Source organism: Enoplosus armatus, chromosome 6 (assembly GCF_043641665.1).
Source record: "Enoplosus armatus isolate fEnoArm2 chromosome 6, fEnoArm2.hap1, whole genome shotgun sequence".
NCBI lineage: Eukaryota > Metazoa > Chordata > Actinopteri > Centrarchiformes > Enoplosidae > Enoplosus > Enoplosus armatus.
Window position 1 is genome coordinate 18,356,621 of NC_092185.1, and position 22,563 is coordinate 18,379,183.

Sequence of the window (22,563 nt, forward strand, 5' to 3'; positions counted from 1 at the left end):
GGAGAGTGCTGTGGTTTGTGCTGTGGAGGGCACATGGTCTCTAAAGAGCTCAAAATTAAAAAGGGCACCTCTGAAAGCATGCACTACTGTGGTTCCTACCTATGTTGGGTGATGTGTACGTGCAAGCTGAAGTAGACCACGACCGTACACACAATGGCACTTGGTCTTACCAAAAGGGCACATTAGTCAACTAGAGGGCCACTTGGGATGACCATCCTGGCACTTGAACGGCACTTGGGTTGACCTCTGGTGAGACATTATGGCTGAGAATATGTTAAGTAAGCATTTCAAATGTAAACTCTCTGTCAAATGGGAGGGAGTGTGACACCCCCAAGGTCGGCCCTATCTTTGTTCATCTTTTCTGGTTGGCTAAGCTCTTCTTCTCCCAGGAAGTCAGTGGGTGAATTTGAGCTCTTGTCAGTGATGCCGTCCACCTGAACAGGGTCGGCTCAGGATATGCAGACCTGCAAGATCATCTCACCCTCTTCCCCTGACCTGCCAACTGACACTGTTTGCTCTTTGTCGATGCTTTTATTTCACATATACACACTCACATAGGCATTGCATACATCACTGATTTTCTTACAGACACTCCTAATTGTAACTTTTGTTGATCCTATATTTAATCAAAACATTTACATGTATGTGTGGTCTATATGTGATCTTTCTGCAATGTCAGAAAAGAAAAAAACACTTAACTTGACAAAAGTGCAATCTTGAATCTCAAATAATTTAGATATGTTCAATAAAAGTGCTTTATTTTCCCCTGGATCAGATGTTTTGTAGGATTATTGCAAAACCTTTGAGATTAGAATTATACTTTATTTGTGTAAATACTGAATGTTTATCCTGAATTTGAGTGGAGATGATTGAGATTTTCGCAACGCAGCACTTGAATGCAGCACCATGCCCTCCTTCACCAGCTGTCCAATGAGAATCCAGGATGCTGGAGCGCGTGTGTTGCTCGCGCGTGGGGGTTGAAGCGAAGACGCGTGAGCGACGCGACCAGCTAGAATTCCGCTCATCTAGAGGTAAGACTGCTAAAGCAGCTAGCAAGCTAAAACATTTCATTAATACGAACATTTTCTCCCATGTTAGGATATTAATCATCATCGGTATGAGTGAGATCACTGTTTTGACAGACCGCTGGTGAACTGTCTTCAAGACACTTTGCTCTCACTCTTGGTGCTTTTATTAACCCGCGAGCTAACGATAGCTAGCTGATATTAGCTTTCAATGAGGCTAACAGTAGGCTAGTAGCTGTAACCTTAACATCTAGTTTTATCGACATAAAGGAAAAGAATAGCATTATTGCTTCAGCCACTCGTCGGCAGACTTTATCCTAATTGTCTTCTACTAATGGGGGGAGGGGGGGCTTAATGTAAAGTGTTAACCTTCGCACTTGCTGTTAGCTACAGCATTGTTCATAGCACGTTGGCTCGTAGTTCCGTGCTAGCTAGCTAGCCCTGTTAGCTGCTGTCAGATCTTTGGCACCGCCCATACTATATGGTTATTTGCATGTGCTTGTTGGTAAGCCGATGCAAGCGTGTAGATTAATTTTATATTGTTTTATCAGTGATCCTCCGTGACTGTCACAGGCATCGATAGTCATTTTACGTAGTGTAAATGGTGAGATGCTAACTTTGGTTGTCATAGCCTAGCCCAGCTGCCATTACCATGTCAATGCGTCATCGGCTTGCGCTTGCTCAACACCAGTGTTGCTGTTGATGAGTCGAAGTTAGCTCAGCTGGTCTGTCTGTCCCTCTGTTTTCCTTGCTGACACTCTTCAATTAGTAGCTCGTGAAATCATAGGTTTTACATTTCAGACTTTGTGACAATGTAATAATGAAAAACATCTCACATGTAGAAGAATTATTAAATGACAGGCGCAAGCACGCGCTCCCCTATTCAGTCTCAATCACTGTCTGTGACTCATGATGAGGATATGTCCAACGTTAATATAATTGATCTGTTTCTATCAGAGGAAGGAGCTGCCACTCTGTAATGGACGCCATTAAAGGTAAAGACTAACATCGTTTTTAGTTAACTTACCTTACTAACCTAAGTTATTCAGTGTGAGAAAATTTTCGTAGCATTTTGTGTAATGATAATGTGACAGGTACTCGTGCATTAATGTTCTTCTCTATTGTTCTATAATGTTTGGCAGGTAAAGGGGAACAAGGGATGCAAAATCCAGGTGGGCAGATGGACAGACCTGTCAGCTTCCACTTCTTGGAAAGGTCAGTGCAAATGGTTTATACTGTGTTTGTGTTATGTGAGATAGAAGATAAAAATGGAAACATTGTCATGGTTACAACATGCTATTGTTCACATAAGTTGCCAGACAACTCAGGATGGCATGATGGTAACTGCTTTTGCTTCTCATCCTATATGACAGTGTGACTGTTTTTGATTAAAAACCTATTAAACAACAATTAGTAGCATACAGCTTTCATGTTTGTATGTTCCTCAGACACTTTATTATTAGTTACTGCCTGTGCAAATATATCAGCTATTTGAAAATGCCAAAGTTTTGGTCACAATTGTCAATTGCTTATTGATATAATTTGCACTTGCCAGCCAAAAGATGGCAATTACAGTAACTTTCCACATGACTTAAACATGGTGCAGTATTACCCGAGGTGGTAATTGTGGTGAGGTGGACTTATGATCTCATTGTTAATGTACGTTTAGGATTGTGAGCTTGATATCATCTGGTAGTTTTTGTGTTAACTTGTTTGAAATACATAATATTTACTTAATTGGGCTCCAAAATCACAAATAAACTTACCCAATTGAGGTTCTACACAGTGAACTATTCTGCTGTTATGTTTAAGATTAGACAAAACTTTTCACACATAAAAACAATACCTGTTTGATAGATTATTGACTGTTCTTATTATTATTACTTTATCTGGTCAACATAAAAGTTGATGAACTATTTAATTATTGTTGGTAAATTATACAGTATCACTGTAGACACCTGCCACACTAACACACCCAAACACAAACAAAATCATCTTTCAATCTCATAAAACCATCTTGAGATCCTTTGGTGGTTCCCAGCCTTCTAGCTTGAAGACTCACCAGTTTAAAGGATTAAAGATTGTGTAAGAATTGGTTCAGGATAACGGTTTTACTTCTAAAACAAGAATCATAATATTTCTTTTGCTGTAAATGATTGAAATTTTCATCAATTCTCATGTTTCTCTTCTCTCATAGCATGCTTCCCAAAGCAGTGAAGAGGCGAGTGCATGCCTTGAAAAGGCTACAGGTGCAGTGTGCCAACATAGAGGCTAAGTTCTACGAGGAGGTCCATGAGCTAGAGAGGAAGTATGCTGCCCTCTATCAGCCGCTGTTTGAGAAGGTACAGTAAATAATGTGTTTCCAACAGAACTTTTTCTTTACTTCACTCTAACACCAGAGAGAATTTTCTTTGCTCATTTTGTTAAAGCGAGAAAAGCCTAGGGAAAAAAAATCTTATTTCTTAAGAAACCAAATATTTAAGAATCACGTGTCTTGTTCCCTGCACTAATGGGTGGTGAAGTATGTCTCTCTGATCCGATCTGAGATCAGTGAGGGCCCATCCTTGGTGCTAAATTGAAAACTGCCACAACGAGTAGTCAACTGTTCTTTTGTCAGTCAAGGCTATTTCCAGAGCTAGTGACAAGAACTCAGCCATTCTTAGTTGCACTGAAGACTGGCAGCTGTAATCCTGCTGCACCTGTTTGTGCTGAGTGTATGTTGTATGTGTGTGTATATATATAAGTCAGTGTGTGTGTGTGTGTGTGTGTGTCTCTCTGTCAAATGGTGTTGATTTCAGTGTGCTATCTGAAAATAATTCAGCTTTATCAAATTAATGCTTGTCCATGTCCAGATATTTCACACTAATATTTACAAATTCCTCTCTAAAATGATTAACTGTTGTGTGTGTGTGTGTCGCAGAGACGAGATATTGTTACAGGAACAGTGGAACCCACAGACGAGGAGTGTGAGTGGCACAGTGACAGAGAGGAAGAGGAGGAGCTAGCTGTAAGTACAGCTTTGATTTGTTGTTGTTGATTTGTTGTTGATCACTTTGCCTAATCCTACTTCTGGAAAAGAGATTTGTCTACACAGGACGCCTTAATCTCGTAAATGACACAGAAGTCTGCGGAAATTGTCTACCATAGAATAAAGTCTTGAGTAGTGGATATATATCATGTTATCAAACTATCAACATGTCATTACAGAGTGAATTTGCATTACTTTAATTATATTAGACTGATGAGACTATTGCCAAGTTTGTTTTTGATCTTGCGGAAAATCTGCCAAATTACTTTAATAAAATAAAAAGGATGAAAGGATGGGTGCAAGAGTGCATAATTTTCAACGCCTATTAAGTAAAGCAAACAGGGAAAACAAATTTTTATTTTACACACAAGATGTGTCTTGTAAAAGATCCTGATCCTGGCTTTTTAAAAGCTTAATAAACTAAATAGATTTTTGTGAACAGTGAATTTTGATGAGTGCTCTGCCCCTCTGCGTGTAGGAGGAGGTCAAGGAAAAAGCTGCTATTGAGGATGCAAAGAAAGAGGAAGCCATGCCAGAAGAAGACCCAAAAGGCATCCCTGAGTTCTGGCTTACCATATTCAAGAGTGTGGACATGCTCAGTGACATGCTACAGGTACATTTAAACAACAGATCTCTCACTTGTGTCTTTATACACATTTCACCCCATTTCTGAACAGCATTATGTGTCTCTGATCTGACTGTTTATCTACCACCAGGAACACGATGAGGCCATCCTTAAGCACCTGAAAGATATTCAAGTCAAATTTTCTGAGCCAGGACAGCCAATGGTCAGTATCATTATGCATTATGTTGTAATGTTGAATTGATATCATTACAAATTAATTAACTAAATGGAATTAAAATGCTGAGTGAAATTATCTATCCATCTTTCTCCCACAGAGTTTCACATTAGAGTTCCACTTTGAGCCCAATGGTTACTTCAACAATGCAGTCCTGACTAAAGTCTACAAGATGAAGTCAGAGCCTGATGCCTCAGACCCTTTCTCATTCGAGGGGCCAGAGATCATTGACTGTGAAGGGTAAGAGCCAGAGCACACAAACATGCTTGTTAAACTGTGGATTTGACACACATGCTGGTGAGATGTCAGGAAAAAATAGATTGTGTGGTTTGTAAAACATTTCTTTTCACTCTATATTAATCTCTCTCGACTTTACATCCCACATATCAGCCTCCTCTTGGCACATATTCCGACTTTTACCTTTTTTGGGTCCTTGCTTTCTGCCGCCTCTCACTTTTCTGCACATTTCCTCTCTCTAGCTGTCAGATAGACTGGCACAAGGGGAAGGATGTGACAGTGAAAACTATTAAGAAGAAACAGAAGCATAAAGGCCGTGGCACTGTTCGCACTGTTACCAAACAGGTCCCCAATGACTCTTTCTTCAACTTCTTTAACCCTGTCAAAGGTGAGAACACACACAGAAATAGACACACAAAATGTAGTGGATTTCTGAAGAGCTCTAAATGTAACATTCAAAGCAATTACTCTGACTTCTTTCCAACAACTTATGTATGTATCTCACATATTCGAAGCTTTGCTCGGTTAGCTGTGAACTCCTTGAGCAAACCCTGAATCACTGAAAGCTTTGAGAGGGAGAGCCACACATAAATACACCTGCTTAACGGTCAGCATGTCTGTGTTCATCTGCAGGTGATGTGGCAACACGTTGGCATGCATGTCATGTGGTTTTACCATTGGTTGCTGCATTAAGTTAAATTCAACAACAGGTGGCGCCATACTCTTAAACTGTGTCAGATTGTGCTACTGTGTGGAACAGTCAGCATGTCTGTTGCTCACTGATGTTGAACTTCATAATGTGGCCTGTGCTCACTGGACCATCAAACTTTTACTTCAACTTTGGTTTTACTATTATTTTCCAGCTTAAGTTTTTGTGGTGCTAAACAACCAGTTAATGACTGACAAATAAATGACAAACCTAAAATTTGAGGCAAAGTTGTGAGATCACGGATAAGATAAGTTTATCTTGCTAGTTCCTAAAACATTTTATAAATTACTGTTGTGCGTTAAGTGTGTTAAGTATATATAGCGCATCTTTTGAGAGTAAACCTCTCAAAGAGCTTCAAAAGATAAATAAATAAAATAAAATAAAGAAGACAACAGTGGAGGGAACGGTTTGGTTAAAAAGAAAAGGCCCTGTTACATTTGTCCTTGGACATTGGGTAACCTTACTGGCGCAATTGCCCCCATCAATGGTGAGGGAGGTGAGTCTAGAAGTCAGCAGTCTTTTGTTTCAGTTTGATTACTTTTGTTCAGTTGAATAAACAGTTGGTGAGTAAATCACATATCTTGAAAGGAAGCATTCTCTCTCAAAGGATCGGTAAGGCAGCATACACCTTTATTTAATGACTGTATCGTCTTTCCTGTATAGTCAGCTTACCTGTCAGACATGCCTGGACTTATTTTGACTTTGTGGAGTTGACCTGATTGCTCATTGGCTGAGCAAATGTTTGTCTTACCTCTAGGTATGACTGGTGAATATAAACAGCTCTTTGTCAAGTGTGCTCAGGTGTGCAGTTCTGGGGTTTGGGATGTTCATTAGTGAGTAAACCATCACTCGCTGATCATCTGAACACACACCAGGAGTACATGTGACTTGACCGCTGTGCAGTCCATGAATGTGTGAACAAGATTTATTGTATATTTCGTCATTGAACAGAAGAGTCGTTATTACATTGAATTAGAGAGTAGATGCGACAACAAGTGTTGTTTTTTAGAAATGGTGTCGGTAGTGCATAGTTTGTCTATCAGAGAGCGCTTGTGTGTGTGTGTGTGTGTGTGTGTGTGTGTGTGTTGGCTGACTTTTGGTAGTTTGCATTTAACTTACAGGAATGTATGAAGTCAGTTGATGCTCATACTTTGTTTTAAAAGTGTGCTCTTGCACAGGCAGAATTACTTTAGAAATGCACACAAAACTAGTGTTTTATTGGGAAATGGCATCTAATAATACAACTGCCAGTGTTTTGTGAGAATTACTGTAGTTGTAGAGTATAGGTAGCAAGCTAACAGCCAAAATGTACACCAGTTGACCAGATGAATGGAGACCGCCGTGCAGTGTAATGCCAGCTAAGCAGACAGTTCAGGGCAAGAGTTTGCAGCTACTCAATAAAAACAAATTTTGTCCAAACATTTATAGTTTTAGATATTGTTTGTAATTGTGAAAATTGACTGTAATGCTCATAAGGCAATGCTCAGCTTCCTCTCACCAGGTAATTTAATTCATTTGCACTGCCAGTCACCATACTGGGAAAGCATGAGTCATATCGAGCCTGTTTTTTAAATCGTACTGTAGTTGAAGTACATGATGAAATTCTGACGCGCATACTGTAGAGTGTGTACAAAACCTTGTAAGTGTAACAAAGCCATTTCCCCTGACGTTGTTGAAAGAAGAGGAAGAATTGGATGATATCACCTTTTAGTCAGTTTAGTGCCAGGCTGGTGGAGCACAGCTGTTACTTAACGCCCTCTCACTTTCTGTGGATGATGTGACCTCATGTTGTGATGTCATTGATAATAAGCATAGTTGTTGCCTTAAATGGGCTTTCAGATGTTCGTTGAATTAAAGGTAATCCCAAAGCTTCTCTATGAGAGCTGTTATGAAACAAATGTAACATACACTTGTGACTGTTTGCTTATCTGGTCGTGACATTTAAAATCCCATTTTCCCCTTTCATCATACCTTTAATTACCGTTTATAGTCATTGTAAAGCAGTGTGTTGAGGTGCTTATTGATTAAATTATATATGTCCTTTCCCTTACAGCTTCACCAGAGGGAGAAATGGTGAGTAAAACGTAGCTTATTCTTCATAAAATCACCACCCATTTTATTGCTTCTTCCATTACCGTCAATCTATGTGGCTGTGGCTGTGTTAAAATGGCCTCTTTGTGTTCTTGTTTTATAGGACGAAGACTCTGAGTTCACCCTAGCCACAGACTTTGAGATTGGTCATTTCTTCCGTGAGAGAATAGTTCCCAGAGCAGTGCTGTATTTCACCGGAGAGGCCCTGGAAGATGACGAGAGTGTGAGTGTTTTTCTGTTACACTTAAACAAAAAATGCAGACTGAAAAAATGTTTCGAGGACATACAGTGCATTCAGAAAGTATTATTAGTATTCAGACCACTTCACTTTTTTCATATTTCGTTATGTTGCAGTCTTATCTACTCTCAATACTCCACAATGTCAAAGGGAAAACAGGATTTTAGTATTTTTAGCAAATGTATTAAAAAGAAAAAAAATGTAATATCACATTGACATAAGCATTGAGGCCTTCCACTCAGTACTTAGTTGAGACACCTTTGGCAGCAATTACAGTCTTCTTGGGTATTACGCCATTCTTCTCTGCAGATCCTCAAGCTCTGTCAGGTTGGATGGGGTTGCAAGGGATCTTTCACCGGATGGTAGTGAGCAGGTGATGAGCGGTGCCTGGTTTCCGTCAGACGTGATGCATAGAATTGAGGTCAAACAGTTCAATCTCCGTTTCATCAGACCAGAGAGTTGCAGTGATTGTTGTCCGTCAGGCTGCTTCTCCCAGGATCTCTGGAGCCCAGCCAGACAAATGGGTTCTCTCTTATCAAGGCTGAGTGTAGATTGATGAGGGAAAAATGAATTAAAACAGTTTTAGCATAAGGCTGCAACATAACAAAATGTGTAAAGTGAAGGGTTCTGAATACTTTCTGAATGCACTGTATAAGCTGGGCTTGTTTGTACTACATGTGGGCGTGTTTTCATTGTCAATTTTATATTTTTTTGCAGTTTGAAGAGGAGGAGCTGGAAGAGGGAGATGAAGAGGTTAGTAATGCCACATTGACTCTCCAACACTGAATTTGATCTGATCTGATCTGAAGCAGGGGTTCTTTGAATATCTCACTATCTTCTTGTCTTTGTGTATCAGGAGCAAGATGAGGAGGGTGATGATGACGATGATGAGGGAGACTTTGACCCCAAGGTCAGTATGAATTTTTGACTTTTTTTTTCTGATTTGAGTATTGACTGTACACCTGCTCATAATATGTTGCAGTGTTAGTGGTGGCTCAGTGAGCATTTAACAGAGCCCCCTGGGACAGCGCAGTGCTTTGCAGCAATATAGATGTTATGGTCAGAGAAGGCTTCTTAAAAATGGGAAATGTTCTTAATTGTTTCTTAACATCACATACACAAAAACAAAAACTACTCTTTGCACTCGTTTTAAGTTTACACAATCGTATACAGTGTAAACATGACATCTTAATGCATTTTACTAAAGACAATATGTCAGTATTGTAACTTAATTACAAACTTACGCTCACATAAAGTAACGTCCTTTTGATGCTCAAGCACTTAGTGTTCTTAATGACTGAGTATGGTCATATATCTGCAGAGATCAATGCTCCTATAATGTTTGTTGTTGTTTAGCCTTGAGTGCCATGGGGAGAAAGTTTTTTTAGCCCCGTTCTGGTAATGGATGCACTCAGGAGATGCCATTACAAACATTGTCTGACATGGTCTGAACAAAGTTGACACACAGTTTTTTATCTGATGCACCACTCCTTGTCCAGTGCTGCTTGCTAATTAACTGGTTCAACGCACATTATATAACACAGGGTCAAAACAAATACGGGAGTTTCTGCACCAATTTAGCTGGTTTAGCTAAAACAAAGTGGAGACATAATCTGTAATTTGACTGTTAGAGACGTAAAAGACTCATCTCAATATCTGGAGTAGCCGTTGTACAATGTCCTGTGTTAAGCTGAAACTACAGAGTAATATTTTAGCTCAATTTTAAGCTCTCTCTTTCACTAGAGACCCATGATGATGCCAGGGTTCGTACAAAGTCTAGGTACCTTGAAAGTGCTTGAATTTTACTCTTAAAAAGCTGTACAAACCCTGTGAGGAGAGTGTGAGTAGTTCCTTCACATATTCAGTTATTTTATTGTATCCTAATTTCCACCATCAGACATGCAGTGCATCCTGCATATGGCAGACTTTTTAAGGGGAGATTTCTTTTTCTGCACTTACCTCTCTTAAGGCTAACGGCTACAAGTTATTATGTAATGGCAGTCGGTGAAAGGGCCATTTATTTTGTGGTTTAGTTGAGATGACTATGGATCCATTATGAGCTATTCCAGTCTGATAGTGAGTAAGTGCATAATGTGGCCTGTAAGCAGTTTTAACAGGAGGGTCCAACAATGCTGTTTGTCTGTGAATGTGTTCCTTTAGTAGCTTACTGCGTTGAGTTTTTCTCTCGTGGTACCTGCTGTCAGCTTGTCAGCTATTCATTTTGCTTCAGCAATGTTTCACTGTGCTCGCTGTGTCATTTCTGAATGTGACGATTAAACTTGTGCATATTGTTGTCTCTCCCTCCCCTGGATTCCCCTCCGTTACAGGCATAATCAATCATTCTCACCCCATGCATTTCTAGGTAAGGGAGAAATAAGGATGGCGTCCTACATACATTATACACTGTCTCGTCCACTGGCTTTGGTTTATTATTCTGGCTGCCTCTCTCTTTCACTACATCCTTGATTCTTCCAGTAGTCCGAGGGGTTTAGGACCCTCAACTCACATCTTGGATAGATAAGACTTCTGTTCTCCCTGTCCTGTCTTTGCTCTTTCCATCTATTTTGTTTTTCCTCCTGTAGTCCCATCCCAGGTTTCTAACATTGTTCCCTTTGCTGTAACAAACCAGGTTAAAAAAAGTTTCTATCTCTAGCGTCTGCTTTCTTAGCCTCTCCTAGTTGGTAGTTAATGCCCAGTGGCTTCAGTAGCTGTCTGACGTCTTGTCTTCTAATCTAGTTTCTCTCTGTCTTTTCTCCACAGAAAGAACAGCCCCAGCCTGCCGAATGCAAACAGCAGTAACCGTGGTGATCAGGGGAGGTGGAGACCTGCTGCCCGTCAAATCAGTTCTTAGCCAATCAGCAAGTCCTCCTACTCTTGTAGGCTCCGCCCTTTTATGAACTCTCATCCGAACGCAATAGAAGGCAATAGAACGCAAACCCAACTGCGTTTTTACTATGTGCATGACTTCTTTTTCTTTTGTCTTGCGCCCATCTCACCCTTTTTTATTTGGCTCATTTGAACTCAAAGCGGGAAGTGACTTGACTCTAATTAGAATACCATGGTGTCACGTAGGGACAGTCTTCTTCTTTGGTAAGGTGGAGTAGGTTACTACTGCCAAGAACCTCAGAACATCATCATACGGAGAAAAAAAAAAGATAGGAAAGGAATGGGTCCCAACTTTAGTTTTCATGGAGATAAATCAGTTACTCAGGGTTTTTTAATGCCAACAAGAAAAGTGTAAGTTTACCAGGAAACTGCTGAACAAGTTTGACTTAATCTTTCACTGGGGTTGCTGCAGTGTTTTTCTTTTGTTATGGTGTTTTTTAAAGAGACATGCAATGTATCATTTTGAATTTAATTTACTTTTTTAAATGTTCATTGTCATGTCATTGGACTATTTATTCTGGTGTCATGCAGCTGTATGAAATGGTGCATTTTGGGAACTCTTAAGGCCCAGCTGCAGCGATAGGCTCATTCTCATTGGCTCAAATCTTAATTTGGGCTTAGCAGGTCAACAAAACGTGAATACTGCCAAGTCATGTTTTTTTTTTTTTAATCATCAAAATGAATTTCAAACATTGATGAATTAATTGTGTTCTACATTAATACTGCTCACTCTGCCCAGGTGTATTGGGCTTAACAAGCATTTAAACCGAGCACTCGAGTGGACACATAACACCAATTCAGATCATATGGCAGGCATGTGGTACCTCTAAACTGTCATCTATTGCTCTTCCCTGTTTGCCCCATCACCCCTGAAAGGCTCTTTGAACTCGTGTTAACAAGGATAATAAGAACAATTTATGACGAAGACATTTGGAAAGTAGAAAGTTCTCTCCACGCAGGTTGATTTCAGCTTGTTGGATTTCCCCAGTCCAAGCATCACATCCAGTCTGGTGAATATTTACCTAAAAGATTAGTTAAGCAGATAGTTAAGCAGACACAGTGGCTGACCTGCAACCTTTTGTGGTCGTTTATAAGATATTACTTCTGATATAAATCTAGTTCTTAACAAATGTCATTTCAAGTCAAAAGTAATGGGACAGTGTGCAGGACATTTTGATCAAATGTAAATTCTGTTGCCAACAAGCCAAAAAGACAAAACACACCGTCCTCTTTTATTCAGTTGTTTGCCAATTGTCATTAACACAGTGTAATCTAATTCAACGTTTAAAGTTGTTTAAGAATATATAAATATTTCTGTTTTTGTCTAATGATTCAGTAGAATGTCTGTGGAAAGCGATGAGGTTGCCAATGTATTTTATATACTGCATGTGGATTTTGGCCGTTGGGTTGGACACCTTTGCCTGGTGACTGGTCAGCGATAGCGGTTACAGCGAGAATAATGCCCACCCCGTCTCTCTTTTTAAAAAGAACGATTGTAGATCTTGTTGGACAGATCTCTCCGAGCCACGGTTGACATCTTCAAATCTACCACATTGGACCGTGTGCTAGCAATGGCCTTAACTGGTTCTTATTCACAATTTGTTACTTGCGCAATATTTCTTTTCAATTTGTACAGAGTTAGTTAAAATATTCTATTAAAGTTGTGCGACATGGAAATGTGTCTTTGTGTCCTCTGTCCTTTTATGTATGAGATGTGTGTGTGTGCGCCATTTGTGGATTTACCTGCAGTGTAGAGCAGCTGTTCACAAACATTTTGGCTTGTGACCCTTTGAATTAAACAATGTCTTACTGGCAACCCGCCATCACAGGTTCCACATGTCTGAATTGTGAGCAGTTCATCGAAAGAGTGACTGTCTCGTTAAATAAATTAAAATAAATGAACGTAAGTAAAGATTAGTGATACATTTGGAAAAAAAACCCTGAGATTAATCTTGTGACCTCTTGGAGGGGTCTCGACCCCCAGGTTTGAAATAACTGGTGTACAGATTTGATCAGTGATTTAAATCCATAGTTAAGAGGTAGAGGGTTGTGACATGACAGTGAGATAGCATCCACAATAGCAGGACCCTGAAACTGAAGCAGCTAAATGGAATTCAGCCAGCATTAATTTTATTATTTACACCTGTGCTTTTCCTGCTGTGACATGTCAAAATGTCTTCAATGGAAAAAGGACTGTTGAACAGGTACCCAGTCATCAGCTGCTCCTGTGGAGCTGCTCAGTAGTCACCAGTAACAGACTGGTCTTACTGGTCTGTTACTGGTAACAGTAAGACCAGTCCGTAAGATTTGCCTTACTTTACAACATCTCTCTTGCTGTAGAGAGATTGTGTGCTCGGATAACTTTGCCGGCTGAATGCTCATGCTGTTGACAGCACAATGTGACTGGACTCTCAGTAGCCACACACACTGACTTCACTATTAGGCATCAGGTGATGATTTGCAAATGATTAGCAGGAGCTTGGAGCAAAGCATGCGGTCACGGCCTCAACTTGACGGCCTCAGAGTGCAAGAACTGACCCTTTTCTTCCTCACGGACACCATGGTGACTTTGTAACAGCACGGCGGTATCCAGGCCGGGGGAATTTGCTTACGGTCTGCTCAGCATCAGGCAAAGCAAGCAGAATGTTTGGAATTCTGCCTTGCAGATAGAGAAAGCGGGCTTGCTCCTCTGAGAGACTCTTGTAATGCATTGTGGGAGATAGTGGCTGAGTGCTCTCAAGTTTCTGGAGGAGGATGGCGACACTGTGTCCTAGCAACCCAGGTTCTTTGCTATGTGCTGATGGACAGGTGCTTTCTTATCCTGTCACCTCGTCCAGCATCACTTCAGCCGTGTGTGTTTATGCGTCTATCTTCATGGGAACAGAGGTGACAACATGTGACATGTGAAAACAGAAGTCTGGATTAGATCAAGTTCATAATAAGGACCACTGTCAACACGGAGTCCACGATGAATGTTGTTCAATAATAAAAGACGATTTGGAGGGAATAATTAGGCGGCAGCGAATCCTCCGCAGCAGACAAACCACAAACTGAAATCTCTCTCCAGTCTCTTTCTGTCTTTTGGGGATTTTGCTCTACAGACTTGTGAACAAGACACTATTCATGCTGTGGCTGCTGTGTGGGGGGTTTGAGGATTGCTTCACTGTAACAAGGAGTCCAATTGTGTCTTAACACTCATTTTTGTGCTTTCTGTAACACGGCCAGGAACTGCACAGTGGTGTTGGACTGGAAACTCATATCTGAGGAGTCAGTTTGCTATGTAAACCTGCAGCGTGCCAACAGAACGTCAGAGACTAATTCAGTAATTAAGCGCTAATACACAACACACTCGACAATGCTCAACGTTTTTACAGCCTCAGTCTCAGATTAATGCTTTTTTAGATAACAGTCAGACTGCTGGATGTTCAAATTACCAGCGTTGGAAAGTTATTAAGTACATTTACTCAAGTACTGTACTTAAGACGTTTTGAGGTACTTGTACTTTACTTGAGTAATTCCATTTTCTGCTACTTGATACTTCTACTCCACTACAACTCAGAGATATTGTACTTTTTATTCCACTCATTTATTTGATAACTTAAGTTACTTTACTTTGCAGATTCAGAGTAATAAAACAAAACATAACCAACAAATATATATGTATATATTATTAAAGTTTAAGACAAGAAAATACATCATTGATCTGAAATTCAAAAGTTACCCAGCAGTATATAAAGTAATTAGAATTAGCCCCATGTGATGAACACAATGCATCAATAATTATAATCCAATAATATAATATATGTAATTCTGAAATGAACCATTCTGCAGAATGAATACTTTTACTTTTGGTACTTTCAATATATTTTGATGCTAATACTTTTTTACTTTTATGAATGCAGGACATTTACTTGTAACAGAGTAGTACTGTGGTAATGCTACTTTTACTTAACTAAAATATATGAGTCCTTCTTCCACCGCTGCAGATTTTTATAGATGAATCCATATTTAGAGAAGTAGGTCAGTAAAGCAGTGTGTCTTTCTGCCCCCTGAAGCTACATTAGACTGGCTTCTGCCTATTTTAGTATTTAGACATTCAAGTTAACGCAGGTGTAGCACCAGTCACTGACATCTTCTTAAGATCCAGAGAGTGAGAGGGATCTCTGTTCATAAGACAAATGTCAAGTCAACTCCTTTGGTCCTGTTGAATGACGGGAGAATGAAAAGAGAGAAACTACAGTGAGGCTTTCTCTTCTGTGCTCTTTTTGACGTCCTCTGTACACTTCTCCTCAGCCGTTTGATGTTTTGTCAAGTGTGTATGTGCGTGGACAGACGGACAGAGAGGATGTTCAACACGTATCGACAGCACATATAGAAGAATTCAGCGTGGACTCAAGGGGAGATGATCTCTGAGCTGTGCAGCAGAACAAAGGAAAGTATTCAGACTGCTGGGATTATCCCTAAACGTCTGCCATCGTCTCATCCTCATCCAGCAGGAGTGTAAGGGTGCAGTCTTCCTCCGATCTTCCTCCCAGCTGCAGCTGCACCCAATGTCCCATTCTTGGCCCCAAGGTGCTTTTGGCAGAGCCTCTAGGTTTGTCAGTGTGGGGTCTTTTGTATCGTCATCTCCCAGTCGGAAGTGATGTGAGCCAGATTGAGTTCCAGAGAAAGACGAGGATAGAGAGGCGCTTTATGCTTCTGACGCCGGGTCGGTGTGCAGAACTGAATGAGATGAACGGGCAGCCTGATAAAGAGTCCATTACCTCTTAGATCTGATAATGTTACTGATGGCGTTGACACAAGAACTCACAGCTTTGCACACATTTTGATACTTGCATGAGGAACGAAAACTGAAAAAGTTATTGTCTCCTTATTTTCTTTTTTTAGCTACGCTGGCAACACGGCTCTATGGATGGCAACGTCAGCCAGTCGACATCAAATTTTCTGCAGACATTCATGGTCCCCAGAGGATGAATCCCAATGACTTTGGTGATCCCCTGACCTCTTCCTCTAGCGCCACCATGAGGTTGACATTTGTAATTTTGAGTGAAATGTCTCGACAACTATTGAATAGATTTCCATAAAATTTGGTGCAGACATTCGTGTCCCCCTCAGGAGTCATGGTGATAACTTTGGTGATCCCTTAGCTTTTCATCTAGCTCCATCATCAAGTCAAAATTTTAATTTGTCAAATGCTTTGGTTGATGACCAATACCTGCAAATTTCTAATGGACATTTTATGCGCTTTAGTTTTAAGTAAAAAGTCCTTCAAACTCCAGTGGAGGTTTTGCAGTAATGGTGAGCGGGTAAAGATTGATATTTACTTTTGAAGTAAACTAAAAACAATTTGGAAGTGAAGGCAAAACTTTAGGGAAACGATGCTGCGTAGTACTAAATCAGAAGGTCAGCCAATGAATGAGTGGTAAACATGCAGAGGAGACAGTTCAGCTGTCACCTTAACTCTCCTGACAGCACCTGCCATGCATAAACATGACCTGCCACACACTGCAGAGGGCTCATGGGAAACTCTGTTGAGGAAGGGCGGCGTCCTTGGGGAGAGCGGTGCTCCAGGAGTAAGACCAAACAAGGCTGTGACTAAAACTTCAGCGTGTGTTTCACAATATCTTTTCAATATCGTCTCAGGCCAGTGCTCTCTCAAATCCCTCCAGTCCTTCCACTGCTGGAAATATGGAGGGATTTTGACAGCTGTTGGCCAAAACACAATCCATGTATTCCTTTTTACATTTTTTGTCTACCTGACTGGCATGTCTTTGGACGGTGGGAGGGAAAGCAGTATGGCGGTATGGGGAGAATGTGTAAACTCTTTGTAGAAAAGACGAGGGCGAGTCACAAATGCACTAAAACTACATTTGAGGAAACATTAGAAGGAGCTGGTGTGAGTTACTGTGGGAGAAAAGAAAAAGGGCATTGCAGAAAAAATTAAATGTAACCAGAGTTATCAGAACGTCCTCCACAATCTGTTACATTTAAGTGACTTGTCAACCCGGCACACTTTGTTCCTTTATGTTTATCTGTGTGTGCTTAACATGAATGACTATTAACAAAGCTCTCTGTGATCGAGCTAATCTTATTGGCTTTACTGCATTATCACCAGGTACCTTTCTGCCTGGTATGTGTGGGAAAGCAAAGCTTCACACCCAATCGCAGCGCGGCGACAGGGCAGCACACCTTCGTCTGGATTTATGAATGATTCAGTGAATGAACAGGGAACTAGGTGTGGCTTCACCTGAATCACGCAGCTTGACTTCTGAGCACAGATAGAGCTGTCATTCAGACCTGGGCTGTGTGAACATGTAATAGGTTACAAAGAAGTGGGCACAGAAAAGAAAACCAGAGGCCAGGAGGGTTTGAATTTATGTAAATGTTGCATGCTGCGCCACGCTCAGCTTTGCTCAGGTAAACACTGACGGCCATGACAGAAAGTGACAAGTTAAATCATTTTTTTGTTATTATAGAGAGTTGTGCTTGGCTGGCTCCAAAATATTGCATCACATATTTCTAGTTAAGTCTTGCGGGAAGACTCCTGAGAGGAAGAAGGTAATTCAAGGTTAAATGAATCTGATGCCTTTGACTTTGATTGATGACCTCCAGTTAAATCCACACTTGTTGAATCACTGATGCATAAATGAGCAAACATTCAGCAGAATTTCCCGACTCATTCATCATCTTTTCGCTGTACCTCTTGGCTTGATGTGGATTATCCAACAATGAATGTTCTACTACAAGTCCACATTGTTTCTGCACAACGTGATGGATAAACCACAGATAAAGCAAACCTTTTAGCTGTGGAGTTGGACGGCACAGACCTAAAAGAGGTTAAACCATCAAGCCTGAAAGTCCAGTCCACTGGTCCTGCTCCCACCACAGATTTGTTCCGGTTCTATGGAAAGACTCGAGGTTTATCATGTAAGCTGCAGTGAAGCTACATTCCTGGCAAGGAAGGGAGATTGCAGACCTGCATACCTGCCATTCTTTGCAGAGTCAAATTGGCAAGAATGAGGTGCCGGGCTCTCCAAGCCACTCGCTAGATCTCATAACTCTCACCTGAGTCTCTTCACACGGCTCGTGTGGTGTGGTTATCACACGCTGCATGGCTCACACACCTTTGTGTTGAAGTATGTGCTAATGATAGTGGGACACATCAATTAGAGTGTTTAATATGCAATGACATTCATGAGACATTTTCTCTGCCTGAACAGCATTCTGGGAATACATACCGGAGTAATAACGCCAGCGAAGGAATGCCACTAAATACAATTACACTTGTACTTCAGTATTTCCACTTTGTGCTTCAGTATCATCACATCTTAGAGAGAAACATTGTTCTTTTCATTCCACTACATGAATCTGACATCTGTAGTTACTATTTATTTTGCAGGTTACTATTTCAAATAAAAATATATGATCATTTTATAAAATATGATGCATTTGAATGAGTTGAAATTAACCCTATCTCAACCGGCTACTTATATGCCAATGCAATAATAATCCATTAAAACATGTAATTCTCTGAAAGTGGCCATTCTACATAATGAATGGTAGAAAAAAATCAGGAATTCGGCTTGTAATTGAGTATTTTACATTCCTGTATTGCTACTGTTATTGAAGTTAAAGGATCTTAATAGTTCTACCATCACTAAATAAATCTCTGGCTGTAACATAACAAGACAACCGGCTGATTGATTGTAAAGAATGTAGATTTGAGCCTCTTTGCCGTCCTTAACTCTTCGCCATCACACAGGCCATGAGACAGTGCAGCAGTGTACGACAGCAGCCATGTCTGTTTGCATTGTTCTCCAGCAGTTCCTCCTGCAGCATTGTATTTGACTGTGCGCTGCCCTCATCAGCCATTTGTTCTTTTTCCCACGCTGCTGAATGCCAACGCTGCCACAGACACACACACACAGGGCTTATCAGAACAATGCCTCAAATAGCTCCGGAGTCTCATCACAAGGACATGTCACCAAAGAGCAGAAGAGCAGCAGAGGATGTGTGTGTGTGTGTGTGTGTGTGTGTGTGTGTGTGTGTGTGTGTGTGTGTGAGAGAGAGAGAGAGAGAGAGAGAGAGAGAGAGAGAGAGGCAGGCCAAAGTCATAAACGTGTCACAGTATGCAGCTGTTACCTGCGGGCTCTGCTGTACTTGTCAGCGGCTCATCACAGCGAGCTCATCCATACTGCTCCCCATTGTTAGGCTGACTATGTATAGTTCACCATCTGAGGGAGGCTTCACTGGCAATGTACACAAACATAATGTGCATCAACAAAACCAGCACCCTTTTAAATGAAATGGATAGCACATTAGAATTTAAACACTGATTACCCTCTATAGTAATTACCATCTAGTGTTTGGCAATGTGAGGTTATGGCAAACATTTGCACCCAGGATATTACAGTTCATTACAGTCTTCATGATGATGTAATTGCTGGGTGTGACAGTTAGTTAATGGTTAACAGTCCACACCTTTACTGCTGCTGTCCTTATTATCACCCGACGCTGTGGCTCCTCTCAACTCTACAGAGTGTTTTAGCTTGTTTCAAGTCGTTGTTTTGTTTTTTTTTTCAGCCTGCAACTATACTGTTTTGCTGTCAGTCTCACTGTTCTCATAGCTTCGTTTTCAGGAAAAAGCTCTGATAGACTGACTGTACACTGCCTGACAGACAAAGTCAGCGAGTATTTAACGGCCAAAGAGCCAGATATTTCTCACAGGAGTTGGTGGAGAGTAAAACAGAGCTAAAAGGTGTGTGAATATTGGACACAACTCCAAATAATGTTGCTCCTTTTCTGCAGTATGTTTGTTAACAAGTCTGCCATATCAACTTAAAAGGTGATGATATGTCAGTGTTGTTCAATCTGTTTCCAAAGCCAAGTGGCCAAAAGAATCTGTTATTGCAGAAATAATAAAGCATTCCAAGTGTCCAATAATTAATCATCAAATCTTTAAAACAAGGATTTATTTCCTCTCTATCAGAGTATAAATAGAATATTAATCTCTAACTTATTTTTAACCTAAACAAATGAATTCCAGCAGTCAGTTGACTTCCTCTGTATTTTAGGTGTTTAGTGTGCTGTGAGTCACAGTAAACACTCAGCAGCTTCGTGCCCCAACACGACTACCAAACTCTGGGCCCTTCAGGTCCTTCCACCTCCTGTCTCGTCACACCCATGTGCCCACGGCTGAAAATCCCACTCAAGTAAACACAGCGAAAAGAACAACAAACATGTATTTGTTTTTGTGTTCAGTAACTCACATTTGATCTTTTTTTGTAATTTTAGAATCAAAACCCTCCTCAGTTGTTGCAGATGACACTTTATCTTACTTCCTCTCTCGGTGTGTCTACAGGAGGGGTTGTTTTGTCTGTGTGGAGACAGTGAGAACCGGAGGGCGCTGATTTGAACCCGAGGCTGTCACAACACACCTCCTGAGATCCATCACACTGTCTGACCCCCTCCAGGAATAATTGTACTTTCCCACAAGCCTGAAAAACAGGGAAAACGGTGACACATCGGAGTTGTACCGCCGCTGTAACTCAGCAGTCACACTATGTGGTTCGTGAAGTTTTGAGCTCTTCAGCTCAGCCACCACTTCCACTGTCAACAGTGTGTGATGTGTGGAGAGCCTATTAAAGGCATATGACAAAACTCTTTGATTTGAGGGTATGCTGACTGAACATGGATCATATTTATTCTTATATATAACTGGTAAGGACTACTTTCTGCATGTTAACCATTACTGCTTCTTCAGACTTTAGTTGGTCCAGAAAGAGTCTTTTCTTTATTTTTTCTGTATCGTTTCTCAGAAGCTGCTGCATATAATACATTATTCTCCAACCCTCGTCATAGGGAAGATGAATGCCGACCCTTAGACACATGGATAGACACAACATATTGGTCCACACACCTGGCCCTCCTTTGGCAAGCAAACTCCTCCAAAGTCAGTCGCTCCACCACACGCTGAGTCACTGCCTGGGCATGTCTGCGAGTCTCCACCACAATACTCCCTCAAACAAAAACCTATATCTGCACACATGTACACATCACACACACACACAGGCCTACTGCCAGGCAACAAAGAGAAAAGCCCCCGAAACAAAAGGGGGTGGTGAAGAGGTGGCGGTGCACCTCTTCACTCAACCGAAGCCGGCATGCTGTTTGCCTCAGTACACACATGTGGTTTCCTTTTCTTTGAGACCGGAGGATTAAACTGGCTGCCACATCCCGCCTCAGTGTCAGCACACATGCAGGGGTTGCTTAGCAGACTGCTCGACGAGCCGTTTAAAGTGATTCACCATGGATACGACTTTAGTGCCGTCAAATGTCTGTACGATCATAGTGGTGTTGATGTGTGAAGTCTTATGGGTGGTTCTCTCTAACTCACGGGGGCACTGAGGGGTTTGATTCCCAAAAGGTCACCCAGCTACTTGCAGAAGTACTGGAGAGTCCACAAAGACGTTTAACTTCCTGAGGGAGACTTGAGGGGGGGGGTGTTTCCGAAACGTCTGTGAGAGGAGACTGATAGCAAGGCAGACAGGAGAGCCTGAAGTGGGTGCTCGATGCACGTTCGCCACTGTATCTGAACTGGACACTGGGGTCAGGGTTGTGGGTGATGATCCCCCAGCAGGACAGGACAGGCTGCAGGGGAAGAGTCGATGACATCTGCCTTTTTACCACCTCCTCCTGCTGATTCACAGAAGCAAGGGGGGGGGGGGGGGGGCAAATGTTAGCATGCTAGCACACTAAACTAAGCTGTACAACCTTGGGGGGGGGGGGGGGGGGGTTAGGACAGCTAATGTACTATCATATAAAGGAGCGAAATTTGGCAAACATGAGGCATTTCTCTGCTACTTACTTAATCACAAGCATGTTTAAACACAAGACAATGCTGAGAGCTCCCTATACTTTTTATTTTATAAATTACATTTTTAATAAATATAATTCTAGCCATTCTAGCATGCACAGTTTGAGAGTTAAAACTATCGAAAGACTTGGTGTTTGTACAGGTTACGATAAGTCAGGGTTGTTTCTTCTCATGAGACGACTTTCAAACTAAATAATCAAGTTTAATTCAGTTAACTCGCATTTTTAAGGCAGCAGGGAAACTTAAAATGTTTAACAGGGCATTAAAAACACACTTTCTGCCTGTTTGGGGCTCTATAATTTCATGAATGCCTTTTTACCCCTTCTGTCTCTGTAGCTGCCTGGCACACAGTCTGATGAACCCTGTGCTTGTGGGCCGTTTGGTTGCATTATGTCCACAGACAGGAAAAGCAGAGTTTATGTAAAACAGCACTGAGGGGAGACATGGTTTAGTCTGAAGTACCTTTTCAAAGAATCACTGGAGAGCTGGGTGGCACAGCACCTACTTGGCACAGTGAAGGGTTATAAAGGGAATGAATTACCAGGCTTGAAAAAGTGAATAAAAAAATAATAGTTTACAAGGCAGACTGATTTCTTTTTACGCATGTGCTCAGCTCACTGAGTGCACATCTGGTTATGAAGCATATTAGACTGAATCACTCGCTGCAGAGTGG

General features: G+C 41.2%; 1 protein-coding gene across 4 annotated transcripts; it reads left to right on the forward strand.

Annotated features, from left to right (window-relative positions):
* The first annotated feature begins 987 nt into the window (after positions 1-987).
* nap1l4a (nucleosome assembly protein 1-like 4a) lies at positions 988-12,691 on the forward strand. 4 transcript variants are annotated; one of them, XM_070906806.1, is made up of 15 exons: positions 998-1,031; positions 1,983-2,020; positions 2,168-2,240; positions 3,223-3,367; positions 3,946-4,032; positions 4,532-4,666; positions 4,770-4,841; positions 4,954-5,093; positions 5,333-5,478; positions 7,853-7,872; positions 7,994-8,113; positions 8,846-8,881; positions 8,985-9,038; positions 10,456-10,490; positions 10,889-12,691. In XM_070906806.1, the coding sequence occupies exons 2-14, from the start codon at positions 2,005-2,007 to the stop codon at positions 10,459-10,461; spliced, it is 1,050 nt and encodes a 349-aa protein (XP_070762907.1). In that variant the 5' UTR covers positions 998-1,031; positions 1,983-2,004; the 3' UTR covers positions 10,462-10,490; positions 10,889-12,691. The 4 variants fall into 4 exon arrangements, with proteins under 4 accessions (XP_070762906.1, XP_070762907.1, XP_070762904.1 ...); XM_070906803.1 differs by lacking the exon at positions 10,456-10,490; XM_070906804.1 differs by lacking the exon at positions 10,456-10,490 and having other exon boundaries at positions 8,988-9,038.
* Positions 12,692-22,563: the final 9,872 nt, after the last annotated feature.

Coding starts and splice junctions, on each gene's coding strand:
- nap1l4a (XM_070906803.1), top strand. Junction 4,033..4,531: donor AGGAAGAGGAGGAGCTAGCT/GTAAGTACAGCT, acceptor CTCTGCGTGTAG/GAGGAGGTCAAGGAAAAAGC. Junction 5,094..5,332: donor GAGATCATTGACTGTGAAGG/GTAAGAGCCAGA, acceptor TCCTCTCTCTAG/CTGTCAGATAGACTGGCACA.